This window comes from Talpa europaea (genome assembly GCF_964194135.1).
Source record: "Talpa europaea genome assembly, chromosome: 6".
Classification (NCBI taxonomy): Eukaryota; Metazoa; Chordata; class Mammalia; order Eulipotyphla; family Talpidae; genus Talpa; species Talpa europaea.
The window spans coordinates 128210013-128224807 of NC_140072.1; the positions used below are offsets into that span (position 1 = coordinate 128210013).

At 39.9% G+C, this 14795-nt stretch overlaps 1 protein-coding gene across 2 annotated transcripts in view; it reads right to left on the bottom strand.

Moving 5' to 3' along the window:
- Positions 1 to 202: 202 nt before the first annotated feature.
- DCT (dopachrome tautomerase) overlaps positions 203 to 14795 on the bottom strand; it is a gene marked incomplete at both ends in the record, with an annotated part of 33490 nt that continues 18897 nt past the window's right edge. Inside the window, 2 exons of one of the 2 annotated variants that reach the window (XM_084235382.1) lie at positions 203 to 372; positions 3731 to 3932. In XM_084235382.1, coding sequence (XP_084091508.1) covers positions 203 to 372; positions 3731 to 3932 — 372 coding nt within the window. Of the gene's footprint in view, positions 379 to 3730; positions 3933 to 14795 lie in introns of both variants that reach the window. The other variant, XM_084235381.1, reaches the window with a different exon arrangement.

Sequence of the window (14795 nt, forward strand, 5' to 3'; positions counted from 1 at the left end):
GTTTGATGGTAGAGATAGCCTCAAGCATTTCAGCTGCAGTTAAATTGAAACTACAGCTAAGCATCTTCTGCATCTAGGGTCATCACCACAGTAGGAGGAGCTGTGCCAAAGTCTTTCAATTAAGGGAAGAACAAGTTTGTTCATTGTCGGGGTCAGCACCAGAGTTCAGCCAGTCTCTTCTTGAGGGTAAGGCTTAAGCATCCTAGGCTTCTTCTGTGTATCTCTTGTGTGGTTGTGTCTCCATTAGAGGTGTATATCCTTTTCGAAGTCTTCTATACTGCAGGAAAACCAGCAACACAAAAAGACCAACCAAAGCCACCAGCACTCCCAGAACCACAGAGAGAGTTGTTGTCCAACTGGAAGTTTCTTCAACTGAAACTAAAGCAGAAGAGTTTATGTTAGGGGTTTCCATTAGTTGAAATCTCTCAGGATAAGAAAGAATAACCAATTTGCCTTTCACATGCATTTTTGTTGATCAAGCAAAACTACACATGCTGGAATAAAATTTTTCTTCTTCCCCACCAACAATTTATCATATCCACAATTGTTTTCTTGAGGCATCCATTAAAAAATGCCATTCCATTATTTAAACACAGTTTATTGCATTAAAAAATTCACACAAATGCTTATATAGAATAAACCCTTCAAGGAAGTTTATAACTACTTTTGTGAGTTAGAAACTCATTTGTAAAAGTGCATGCTAAAGTGGTATGTAGGGAACTGCAAGAAATACAACCCTTAGGTGGAGAAATTCTATTATTGCCTCCGCCTTTTTTCACAGGATGATAAATGTGTAAAACATCAGACTGGCTCTTAACATAGGGGACATTCCTTGGAAGGAACAGATGAAATTTATACTCATTGAAATAGTTGTGAGTAAAATCAGAATCTTCCACATGATATATCCAATCCTGTACTCAGATATATTTAATAAGCACTCTTCCATAAATAATGAATTTTATTTTTAGACATTTATGCCAATTAGTCATTTAGAAAAAAAATTCTTATTCCAACAGCTGTTTCTAAATTCAGTTTCTCTGAACTGGGTTCTTGTTCCACACCCCAGATCTATCTAAGATTCTTTTTCTAGTTTCTATTCCTCTGCTCTCACAGAGAGCTCTGGCCCATCCCAAAGGGATTCCTCAAGACACGTCATTTTCCCCTGCCTGCTATAATCCAGCAGCATTTGTTGCCAGTCTTGTCTTCTTAAAACAAATATTTTTATTCTGCCATTTTTGTTCAACAGCAAAATAATATTATTTTTTAAATTCTGTTGAAGCATACATAACACATATAGTATCACCTTAACCATTTATAAGTCTGCAGTTTTGTGGCATTAAGTCCTTCCGGTCCTTGTGCCGTCTTTCCCACCATATATCCACGGAACTTTTTCCTTGCAAAACTGAAACAGGGACTCCCTGTTCCCATACTCCCCAGTCTCTATAAATCTGACTACTCTGGGTACCTCATAAAAGTGTAATCGTACAGCTTTTGTCCTTTTGTGACTGGCTTATTTCACTTAGCATAATGTCTTCTAGATTCATCCATTTTTGTAGGAGTAAAAAAGGATTTACAACCTTTGTAAGGCTGAATAATATCCCACTCTGCACACTTCCCACTCTGTCTCTCCATTTGTCCGCCGATGGACATGTGGATTGCTTCTACCTTTGTCTATTGTAAATGACATTGCTATGAACAGAGACACACAAATATCTATTTGAGCTCTTGCTTTCAATTCTTTGGGCCACATATCCAGAAAATGAGTTGTTGAGTCCTCTGGTAATTCTATGTTTTATTTTTTGAGGAACTGCCCTACCATTTTCCAGTGTCTGAGCCTTTTTACACTCCCACCAGCGAGGAATATTTCTATTCCAGTTTCTCCAATCCTCGTCAACACTGGTTATTTCCTTTCATTTTTTGTTGTTGGCTGTTGTTGCTGGAGGAGGAGTAGTCACCCTCCTGGTTCTAAAGTAGTATCTCATTGTGGTTTCTGCCTAACCTTTAAGGCTCTCAGTAATCAGGCTCGTCTGCAGATCCAACCTTAACTCATGACCTTCTCCCCAACGCCTTCCCTTGCGCCAGGATTTCTTCTCATATCCTCTACTGTTTAAAGTCACATATATCATTTTTAATTTTTGCACAAATGAAAAATGATGTAAAAATACATAAAATAAAATAAAATTTAAAATTTTTTAAAGATCCTATAAAGTATTAATACAATGGAAAAAAAATAGTCACATAGAGCTTCCAGTTATGGTTTCTGCAATTTTCAATTGAAAATTCTCCTTTCTCTCTCTCTCACCCACCTAAGATCTATCCATCTCTTTGAACCTAGATCAGGACCCACCTTTTTCAGGAAGCCTTTCCCAAATCCCTCATTCCCTTCTCCAACCTTCCATTATAGTGATGTCTCCTCAGGCATTATTGTAAATTTCTTTTTCTCAAACCAATAAATGAAGGTGAATTTGTATTTCCTAGTGAGTTAATGTATGATGGGCATATTTAGTTCCTCAGCCTACCTGTTAAATAACTAATGATGTCATGAGCAGAGATGATGAATGCATGTCAACATGCACATACCAATCTTTCTGAAAATTATTCTGTTCAGTCCCAGAGGAAGGAGGAAGAGGTTTCAAAGAGCTTCAGCTGCCCAGAGAGAGGAAATAGCTGGAGCAGATGTAGAAAAAGAAGGTAAAGTTGGGTACAAATTCCAGACCTGAAAGACTCTGAAGTCAGAGAGAGATGCAAACTCAGAAATCATCCTGATTATGTAGTGAGCTGATATTTATGGAAGACAAAATAGATACACATGGGGGAAGCCACCAACAAGTATTATAGATGCGTATTTTTCAACTTTTTAAAATTTACCCTTTTCTCAACCTGTCCTAAGATTCTTTAAAAGGCTGGTAAAGCTACATTTAAGAGCTGGGCAAATTAAAAATGTATGCCTTTATATATTCTTTAAAAATATTCTCCCATATTTTAAACAAAAAAAAAAAATTTGCATGACTTAAAAAACATTAATTAAAAAAAACATACACAGGAAACCCCATTTAGCCCACTCTGTTGGCAGGCCAATGTTAACCTCATAAACCCACCTGGCAGAGGCGATGTGGCTAATTGGGAAAAAAATGGGTGTAGTTACAAGATAAAGCAGGTGTGTAGAAAAAAACAAACAACAGCAGGCCTTGATTTAAAGTTTGATAGTCATCATGGATTTTTTTTGCATTAACTTTTTTTTTTGCATTATATTATTACTTATCTCGATTACTGAAATTTTTTACCTCCCCTTGAACTTTGTGCTCAAGGCAAGTGCTGTGCTTGCCTCCCCTTAAAGTCAGCCTTGACTTGAAGCAATGATCGCTGGGTCCTGCAGTGTCCATCCACCTGTGGCCAGTACTTCTTGACATGGTTGGCACCGATATTTCAAACCACAGCCAGCATTTGATTAATTCCAATAGAATTGTCAAAGCAAGTGTAACAACAGATAACTGCTCTGTTGAACATTCAGTTTCTAAAACAGTCATCCAACCAGCCTTTCCCTGATGTTTAATTGGCAGCACACAGGCTGATTATGCTAAATCTATATATTCTAGAAAATTGCCTATAAACTTCGAAACCTGAAGACTTCGATTTAAGATCTTAGTTTACCTTTAAAAAAAAAAAAAAAAAGAAGAAAAGCTGCTTTAGAAGATGGATGAATCACCCACTTAGAAGTTGCATTAGTTACCTGGCAAATCAATGGCATAGCTGTAGCCAAGTTGGTCTGCGGTTAAAAAGAATTCCTCATTAGTTACCGGAGGGAAAAAGGGAACCATGTTATACATCCGATTGTGACCAATGGGTGCCAGTTCCTGTGGCCAGGCCTCCACAGACGGGTTAAATCTTTTCATCCACTCGTCAAAAATGGCATCGGTGAAGGAGTGTAGTACCTGCAAGACAGTTGAACATGGCAATTAACCTTGATGGGGCTGCTCCAATCAGACCAATTGTGGAGCTTTCTAGAACACAGAATGGAGCTCCTCTTGACACAAGGAACCTGTGTTTCCTGACCTACCCTTAGTGATACACCCCCTGGTATTTTTTATTAAGTTTTCAAGGCTCTCTGACATGTCTCTCCAAACAGGGTTATAAATCCCTTTGTCAAGTGAACCCATCGAAGTTCACTTTGTAGGTTTAATATTGATTTGGGAAATTTTGAGGTCTTCAACAAATGTGTGTCTTGTTATTAAGTACTAAGAAAAATGGCAAGTGTGAGACACAGTCTAGACAATATTCAGATGCTTTGATTTTAACAGAGAAGAAAGACATCTTTTGAATATAGTAATACAAATGGACAGTAAAGAAGAAAGTACCCAAAATGGCTTTTCAAATTTTCCTCGCCAGGGCCACCTTCTGGGTGCTCAATCATAGCCTTCACATTTGAATTCCTGTCATGGCAGCAAGAGTCAGTCTAAAAAATGGTGTCATGTGCTATGATCATTTTTATTTTCTCAATAAAGCTGTTAAAATCCTTTTGAATATAGTGATTATTACATGTGTAAAAATATTAAGAATAGGCCTCCTTGGTGGCACAAGGGGTTAAGCACCAAACTATGAAGCAATCCACAGCCTCTGCAGCACGAGTTCAATTCCCGGCCAGGCAGGGAGAAACCCACTTGGCGCAGCAGACCTCTCCTGTCTCGCCCGCTGCTCCCCTCAGCAGTGTATTTCAGTCAGTCTGCCTGTTCTGCTCCCCTCTCTGTCTCTGGTGAATCCTCTCACCCCTCCCCCCACCCCTCACATCTCTGGCCTGTACCCCAGCTCTTGTATGTATAAAAAGTAAATCTTTTAAAAAATATATTAAGAGTAAAGGGTCCGGGCCTCCCCGGTGGCGCAGCGGTTGAGCACTAGGCTGCAAAGCTGCCCGCAGCCTCTGCAGCACCAGTTTGATCCCCGGCCGCCGGGCGAGGGTCCCACATGGTGCGCAGACCTCTCCTGCCGCCCGCTGCTCCCCTCAGCAGTGTATTTCGTCAGTCTGCCTCTTCTGTTCCCCGCTCTGGCTCTGGTGAATTCTCTCACCCTCCTGTGCTTCTGACTGTATCCAGTGCTTGTGTAAATAAATAAATAATTCTTTAAAAAAAAAAAAAAAGAGTAAAGGGTCCATGTGTACAGTCCCAATTTCTCAATAGGACAGACAGGAGTACAGATCAGGCCCACACCGGGCTGTAAGAGGACTTCATTCATTGCCAAACCGCAAGTTCAGGAAGCTCAGGGACAATGTCTGCTTTTCTATCCCCTCAGTGTCCCCAGTGCCTGTCACCCCAGGGCCTGTCATTTGGGTACCGGGGAGGTATTTATTTCTATAAATACAGTTCAGAGAATTCATTGACCTATTCACTATGTTACCTTGTACCTCAATTATAGCCCTGGTCAAGTTACACTGTAACTTGTTACTTATTTGTTTTATCTATTTCCCCTAAAAAGACCCCTAACTCCTAAAAGCCAAAGGTCTTTTCAGCTTTGAAGTCATAGGCATGTCTTGCACATAGGACAGAGTTGTCCATACCTTGCAAATATTTGTTAGCGGTAGCGCCAGGCAAAGTGGTTTTAGTTTTTTTCCAATTCAACCAAATAGGCCCCTTTCTGGTTTCCTCAGTGTGTGATGTTATTCCGGCTGTTTTCTAGCATCAAAGTTGTTCAAGGATGAACTTGATGGTCCCTGTCTGGAGACATCTTCCCTGGTCGACCCTAATCTGAATTCTTTGCTCTCTGAACTTCTTAACCCCTTTAGTTGAGTTACCTTCCTGGCTTGCACTTCGGCTACTTATTTACTAGAGAGTATTTTTTAATCTTACCTGAGGTTCCTATAGTTAATTGCCCCTATTCAGGCAACAGGGAGAACTTTCTACTTGTCCTATCTCATGAGACCTCATTGGGGTTAGTTAAAAGAAATGAAGTGCTTTACTGAACGAGTTTCTCCCCTGCCCCTTCCCAGGAAGATTTTTATTTTTATTTATTTTTAAATAAATAAATAAAAATAAGCACGGGAGGGTGAGAGAATTCACCATAGCCAGAGTGGGGAACAGAACAGGCAGGCAGATGAAATACACTGCTGAGGGGAGCAGTGGGCGGCAGGAGAGGTCTGTCACGCGATGTGGGACCCTCACCCAGTGGCTGGGGATGGAACCGGCGCTGCAGAGGATGCGGGCAGCTTCGCAGCCCAGCGCTCAACTGCTGCGCCACCAGGGGAGGCCCCCTCCAGGAAGATTTTTTAAGTTTTCTGCAGAGATAATCAAGTTAAAAACCAGAACTAGGAGACTTAGGCTTTCAGAGAGAAAAGATTTTTCAATTCTAAAATCTTGAACATGAGCAACAAAATTCAAGCGGGAAAGGAATAAAGGCAAGGAGTTTACTACATAGGTCCTTGAGGAAGACACTCCATGCTCTGAATCCTGGGAATGCCACATAAGGTTAGAAAGTTCCAGAAATGTATGTGCTTCATTCCTCTAAGTGTAGCCTGGGGATCCTGGCAGCCTCAAGGGAAGTTTTGCCTCAGGCTTGCAGTCCAAGCAATAGAGATAGTAAGTCTAAGGGCAGAAATCCCTGTCAGCTGCTTACCCAATATCCCTTCTCCTCTTCTTCAGTGTTTTCCTTTGTACTTTGGGGAATGCACTGTGCCAAGCTATCCATGAGATTTAACAGGAACTCATAGGATGGCACTTCTAGGGAAGTTCTTTAAAGGTGGTGGTGTCAGCTGAAAAGTGTCCTTTTTCCCTTTCCATATCTCCTTGTTGCTTCCTGGAACATGAATGTGATGGCTGGTGTTGCAGCAGCTATTTTATCCATCAATAAGTTAAGAAAAGAAACCACTCCACCAAGGAGGGCAGAGCAAACAGACAGACAGTGTCTGTGATGACTCTGGAGATGCTATACCAGTTCTGGACTGCCTGCCACCAGAGCTCCTTTATATAATGAGGAAAATAACCCTTTTTTTGTTTAGGCTTCTGTAACTTGGATTTTCTGCTTTAAGCAACTGAGGCAATCTTAAATGATACCCAGAAAAAATATCTAGGGGGATACCAGAAAGTATTTTCCAAAGAAGGCCGTGTAGTAGCTCACAAATTTTTAGATACTGTCTGAGTATAAGTTGGAGATCAAATTCTGATTAGAAAAAGAGGCAAGACATTCGGGACCTGGAAATACCCATATTCAGAGCTGCAAGAGTCAAATGACTTTTGAAAAGCACCAGGGCAAAGTGTAAATAATTAAGTAGGATACAAGACCCTAAAGCAATTTATAATTTGGAAAGATAAAAGAATGAGGAAAAATAATGAGGAGAGATTATAGGTCTCAGAGGACTGTAAAACACTATACAATAAATACTCTAATAGGAATATACACAGACTACCCAGTTTATAGAATGTAGTAAAAAATAAATAAAAAGGCTAGGGTGTGCCAAGAAGATGCAAAGAATGTAATAAACAAAATGCTGTGAGAAATAGTGTAACCACAGGCTAGAGAGGTAAGGCAGCCTATTGAAGAGGTATTTTTGTTCAAGTTGTGAGCATTGTTCTGTAATGCTTTCAACTCATGTTGGGGAACTAATGGTATCCTCATTAGACACAGTTAAAAAGAATTCACTTAATATCTCTGTAAAGGTGAATGTTATTTGAGGGGGATAAATTAAAGCAAAAGTAAAGCCAGTACACTCTGCTATAGATATATGCAGCTTTATTTTGGTATCAAATGTGGAATGCTCCAGAAATTAGGTTGCAAATTTTGGTGTATAAACCTGTTCTACCTCTACTTCAACAAAGTAAGTGTAGGATAAGGAAGGGGGTAAATGCACTAAATTTCAAATTGGAGACTCCCACCTAGGAGTAAGTGACTATATATCTGTTATTATATGTGTTTGTGTGTGTATAATATTACATATATATAAAACAAGTAAATGTATTTTAAAGACACAAAGGCTACACATTATAAAACCAATGCTTTAGCATTTCAAAAGCCAACCAAAATTATGCAGACCTGCCCTTCACCAATTAGTGTAAGTTCCTAGTAACATGATCCAACAGGAATCCATTTTCTCAGCTATAATAAAAGCAATTGTAAAGGGAGCAAATTAAGAATTGTCTAAACTGATGCAAAGCAAAACTGTAGCTAGAAGATGACATGGGGAAACTTTTTGAGTAGGAGATTTTTCTTCTAATCTCAGCTCGAGCACTTACCGATTCGTATGACCTTGTATACATTTCTTAGTCTCTTTGAACTTCATTTTTCCCTATTTAAAATGAGGAGGGCTGTTACCATACACAGTTTTGTGACGTTAAAAGGTTTGCATGAAGTTAAAAAGTTTATATGACAAGTTAAAAGGTTAAGTTGTGTGTACAATGGGTTTGTACACCAAAATTTGTAAACTAATTTCTGGAGCATTCCATTTTTGATACCAAAATAAAGTTGTAAAGTATAGTCATGGGCATATTAATGGTTGTTCAGCAGTGTAACTTTCTCCTAACAAAAACTCATTGGGCATCTACTAAGTGCCAGGCTGTATATGGTGTTGATGACCATGTACGCGACTTGTGTTCATAGAAAACTCAATTTTCTATGACCAGCATATCAGGTTTGCAATAAGAGTATAGTATCATGAGATGTTTTTGTCACTGACATACGCAGGGAACAGACCACTTTTCCAGATTCTCTTATGAACTTTTAGATTTTCTAAGTCATTGTCCTACATGAACAGATAGATCACAGAAAAGGAAAAGTAAATGGTTTTTTTTAATGTATGACACATGTATTAATGAGAGAGTAGGGGAATTGTCACTCTGCTCCACAGCTGGTGAGAGGAAAAGCCATTCAACCTTCTGGAACACAATATGGCACTATGGATCACAACTTCAGATACTTCCATTTGACCTTTGACCCAGTGATTCTATTCTCTTGGCTCACCCTGCATATTTATTCACTGCAGCATTGTTTGTAAAGCAAAAGATCAGAAACCACCTTAAGGTTCACAACAGGAGACTGGTTAAAAATTTTATAGTATAGAATACCATACAACCTTAAGAAGAAGAATGCAAAAGTCCTTTATGAACTGATATGGTGTGATTTATAGTAAGTGGACAAAAACAAGAACAAAAAGAAGTAATCAATATGTATATACATTGGATGAAGAGGGGAGAAATATGTATGCATATATTTATAAAATATTTCTGGAAGAATAGGGAATGATACTGGAGAAGCAGTGATATGGAACTTCATTTTGTGTCTTTTAGATTTGAACTTCTGATGAGGATCATGAATTTTAAAATTAAAAAACATTTTGGAAACAGATGCAATATCCAAAAAATACATGCATTGTAGTTGCAAGTGTGTAAACATAGAGGAATATGAAAGGAAATAAGCAGAAAAATTGAGATCAATTTATATACTTTTAAAAACCTTTAGCCAATGTTTATTTATATGTCTATCTATAATGATAAATCATTAAATATCATTAAACCATTAAAAATTAATCATTACAAACAATGTTATTTTAATTAAACATGAGCCTAATTATGATTTTTTTTCTTTCTTAAGAAGAATAAGTAAAATAGATTCATTTTAAAGTTCTCTACTATTTGGGAGAAATAGTGGTGCAAGGGGTTGAGCGCCGCACTATGACGCAATCTGCAACCTCTGCAGCATGTGTTCGATCCCCGGCCAGGGAACTGACCCTCATGGCTCCCCACTCTGTCTCTGGTGAATCCTCTCACCCACTGCATCTCTGGCCTGTACCCCAGCTCTTGAATGCATAAATAAATAAATCTTAAAAAAATTCAAAAAAATTCCAATTAGACTCATACTAACTCTGTGTTATACATGGTTTTGTGACCTATTAATTTTACTAATTTGATTGCAGCCTGGAGGAGTAGAGAAAAGGTCTTACCTAGGATCTTTATTTTTAGACACTCATTTTCTCTTTTCTTGCTTTACGTTCCTAAATTAATCACCTACCTTATCCAATTGAATGCCATTGTTAATGAATAAAAACATAAGGAGACCACTTTTATGTTTTATTCCACTCAGAATTTTAGTGTACAAGGTAAGAATGAGCAGTTCAGTTTTAACCATGCAACCAATGAATCCCCCAACCACTGAGGAAATTGAAGCCCCCATATTTACCTATCTGAAAGGGTACCGTTCAAACTTACTCTTACGAATGGCACTGGGAAGAAAATCACTAGTCTCCAACATAGTCTCTTGCATGGCAGTTAACTCAACTATTTACGGTCTATCTATTTCCCTCTTTTTTTCTTTTTAGATTACATCTAAATTTAATATTAAAGACAGCCCTACTTAGTATTCCTGTAACCTAATCTTGTTTTCCATGATAAATGTGTACATTTCCTTCAATTACCTTAGGAATTATTAGCATTATTAGAATTGTGATCACATTCAAATTTGTACCTCTCTGGCTTGAAGAGATTTCACAAAAATAATTTTAATAAATGTTGTTTGTAATGTATTTGCATGAATTGCCTTGTGAGTTAGAAATTCCTGAAGCTATAACTCTGTTAACTTAAATGCTTTAACTTGGATCTCAATATGTGAAAAATCATTTAAGGCTTCAACATGAAACTCTTTGTAAATAGCCTGAAGGAACTGTGAGTAATGTTCTGGAACGGGGGCCAAAACATTATTCTTTCTGTGCCATCAAAGAAAGACTGTGGCTTTTCTCTATTTATATGTACATGGTAACATACCACAGAAAAACAAAATTTTAAATATTAAATGTATTAAAACTAATGAAGACAAGGATGATTAAACATATAATATCTTTGAACTATATGCAAGTCACAGGATTCCTCATCCATAAAGTTGGAAGAGAAATATGACTAAAGAGATATCCTTTCTGCAGAGGGGTTGATAAGTTTGCCAGCCAAATAAGGCTCACTGTGTGTTTTTATCAATAAAGTTTTATTAGAACACCACTCTCATTTTTCAGGCACTGTCTGTGTCTGCTTTCCTGCTCCACTGTCTGGATTGAGTAGTTGCCACAGAGATTATCTAGACTTCAAAGTGTAAAATACTCGCTTTGTGGCCATTCACAGAAAAGTGTTGCTAAGTTCTGTGCTCTTAACAGACCTCACCAAAAGAAGATATGACATGTAACAATACTTAAGGTGTAGGATGTTGAAAATCAAATTACTAGCATCACCATTTTCTCCTTTAGTAGGAGAGCAAGGTTTGGGGTATAATCCTCCGTTTGCCAGAGGATTCTGCTGCTCTACTCCTGCATAAGGAGAAGTACTGTGACATTTTTCCTCATGAATATGGATTTTGCATACAAACTTCATAGTTGAAAATGTATGCTTTAATAAAACTTATTTAGAGATACACAGTCTGTACAGTATGTGGATGTGTATATATATATATGTATATATATATTAAAGATTTATTTATTTATGCATACAAGAGCTGGGGTATAAGCCAGAGATGTGGGGGGGTGAGAGGATTCACCAGAGACAGATTGGGGAACAGAATAGGCAGATCGACTGAGATACACTGCTGAGGCGAGCAGCAGGCCAGACAGGAGAGGTCTGCTGCACCGTGTGGGTTGCTCCCTGGCCAGCCGGGGATCGAACTCATGCTGCAGAGGCTGCGATTGCTTCATAGTGTGGTGCTTAACCCCTCGTGCCACCAGGGAGGCCCGGATGAATATATTTTTTAAAGATTTATTTATGCATACAAGAACTGGGGTGTTGGCCAGAGGTGAATGGGGGTGAGAGGATTCACCAAAGACAGAGCAGGGAACAGAACAGACAGATTGACTGAAATACACTGCTGAGGGGAGCAGCAGGCGAGACAGGAGAGGTCTGCTATGCCTTGTGGGTCACCTCCCTGGCTGGGAATTGAACTTGTGCTGAAGTGGCTGCGGATAGCTTCATAGTGCTGAGACTTAACCCCTCACGCCACCAGGGAGGCCCCAAGTGGATGTGTACTTTATTAAGTGGATGTATAGCTCTACCACAAAGAAGGTAGACACCAGAAATATTTGGCAAAAGCCAAGAGCTGAGATGATAGCTGAAAACATAATGGGAAATATCACGTTAGAACTATGGAGCAAGGCTGGCATCCTACGGAGCAGCAAAAATGGATAAGCCCCCCACTTGTTAGAGAGTGGGGCTAACCTCCACATTTCTGAAAGCCCCCCTCCCCACTTATGGAAAACATAAAACATATGACTGGAAAACATATTTTAGGAAGACAGAACAATTCACCAACTACTCCGCTCTCAGGAATCGTTAAAGTTCACCCTTAGCGCCCGTCATTAAACTGGTTGCCCAGAGATGGTCCTCAGCCCCCACGCACCAGAGAAGCTGAGAGTGTTGGGAACTGAACCTTCCCCTCCCTCTCCACAGCTCCCGTTCTGTACCCTGGGCGGAGTAAAAATAATTAATCACCTTGGAAATATCTCTGACTTCATGCTTGTCAGTAAATAGCCGTCGGACACAACTGACTGCCACGGAGGACGGAGCAAGGAGCCATAATTAAGGTTTGCAAACTCAAAGCCAACACACAGCATAGCTCTCTAATTTTTCCCCACCAATGATCATAAAACACACTGTTATTTTATGATGACATTTGCATTGTACTTGACAGTTGCTAGAGCAGCTTCTTATTATCTTTGTCTATTAAGAGTTGTGTCGGTGAGCACAATGGGTTTTCCCACACCAGACCAGGTCCTGTGACCTGCTCTGTACAGAGCAGGAAACAGGGGCTGCACAGAGCTTGTTGAGATTCCCAAGAGCACACAAGTCAGGGCTAAATAAAACGGACTTGACTTGGAATCCATGCTCTTTTGACTATGCTGTGTGGCCTCCTAGGATGCCAGGGAATCAAACTGCTATCAGATGACGGTTTCAGGCTTCCTTGTCCTATGGAGTGGATTGTACCCCCTCCTCTACCTCAAATTTGTGTGTTGAAGGCCTAACCCCCATTGTGACTGTATTTGGAGATGGGGCCAATAAGGAAGTAATAAAGCTCAATGAAATCATTAGGGTAGAGCCTGGGATGATAGGATTAGTGTCCTTATAAGAAGAGACACCAGAAAGACTGTTCCCTCTCTTTCCACCATGTGAGGTAAGAAGGCATCCCTCTGCAAATGAGGAAGAGAACCCTCAGTACCAAATGGACCAGCACCTTGACATTGGACTCCTACCCTCCAGAACTCTGAGATATAAATTCTATTGTGTGAGTTATCCACTCTGTGCTATTTTATTATGGTAATCTAAGCAAACCAAGACAACTTGCTAAGATTGACATTATTTAAGGTGAGGAAAATTCTGGAAAAATATATAGTTTGCTATAGTAACATCTAAATTGGATGAGAAAATAAATTCAAAGTACAGGCAAATTTTTAAAAGGGCCAATGGTGAAATTTCATGATTACACAAATTATAAATTCTTGTAATTGATCTGCAAGCATCAATCCCCAAACATCCAACCTTAAGGGTAGTGTTAAATTTTGCCTGGTGAGTTAAGTGTCGGTAAAGCAGAGATCTTGTTAGAGTTTAGTTGCTGAGCAATGAACCTCTGTGTTGTCTGAAGCTTCTAAATCAACCGTGGTGAACTGTGCTTGAAAGGAAAGGAAGCAGCCCTGAAATACAGCAAGGTTTTCATGTTCCCTGCTTGGACAGAATCAACTTCAGGGGAGGCCAACATCAGACAAGGTCCCTCTGTGACATTGATGGATCAGGACAGAGCGCAGACAATGGCAGGCACATCGTCCAAGCCACAACCTACTGATCATAAATATTCACCCTTCCCAGATAATACCCTAAGGTCAGCTGCTCTGCCTGGTTCATCTGCCCCCCTTATAGGTAAGTGTCCCTGGGGTCTCCAATCACAGAATCACCGCCCTGTGTGAGTTATCCACTCTGTGCTATTTTATTATGGTAATCTAAGCAAACCTTAGATTACCTGCTTCCTGTCAGCCTGCAGTCCCAAGCAAAGTCTGGCTTCCTTAACCTCCCCAGCTGCTAGCACAAATCCTTCCTTTCTTGAGTCCCGAGATGCCCCATGGCTTTGCTGTCCACACCACCATGAGCAATAGACCCTGGGTATCCAGGTTCTCCGTCATGGGGGTCTTTGGAGGCTCTGACCAAGGGGTCACGGGGCCCCGCCTCGCACTTCCTCCATCTTGTTTGTCTCAGACAATCTTAGTGAACATATTTTTAGAATAAAGCCTTGAAATTCTAACAGTTGAAATCCCACTGTCGTGTTTCCTTCTGTTTTTCCTTTTGTTTTAAAGTGCGACAGAAATAAGATTCAAATATATCAAGGGAGTTAATTACACTCGGAATTTTAAAGAATTCTGAGGTCCCTTCATAGGCAATAGTAATATCTCCACTAAGTACATTACCTCTGGCTGGTAGGAAGCTGGTTAATAAAATTAGCGATGTAGGTTTTGTATCAATTGAAGACATTTGTTATTTTTGCCTGTCTAGAGCCCCTACACACCCTCTCCTCTGACAGCTCATAGAAACTTTCTTTCCTGCGAGGAATTCAGTAATGGGGTGAGCTCCACGATCACACACTAACTTCTCCCTCCACCCACCCCCGACCCCATACACATAACACAAAATGCGATACACCTGTGATCTTGGTCTGTTGAACCAGAAAACCCCAATCCCCTTGCCACACTGATTGGTTTAGGGAAGGCAGGTAACCTAGGACTGGCCAGAACTGGGGCTGACACAGCAACTTTCTGCCAAGTCTAAGTTGGTACCTGCACAGCTGTGATGCCACTCATCCTCAACACC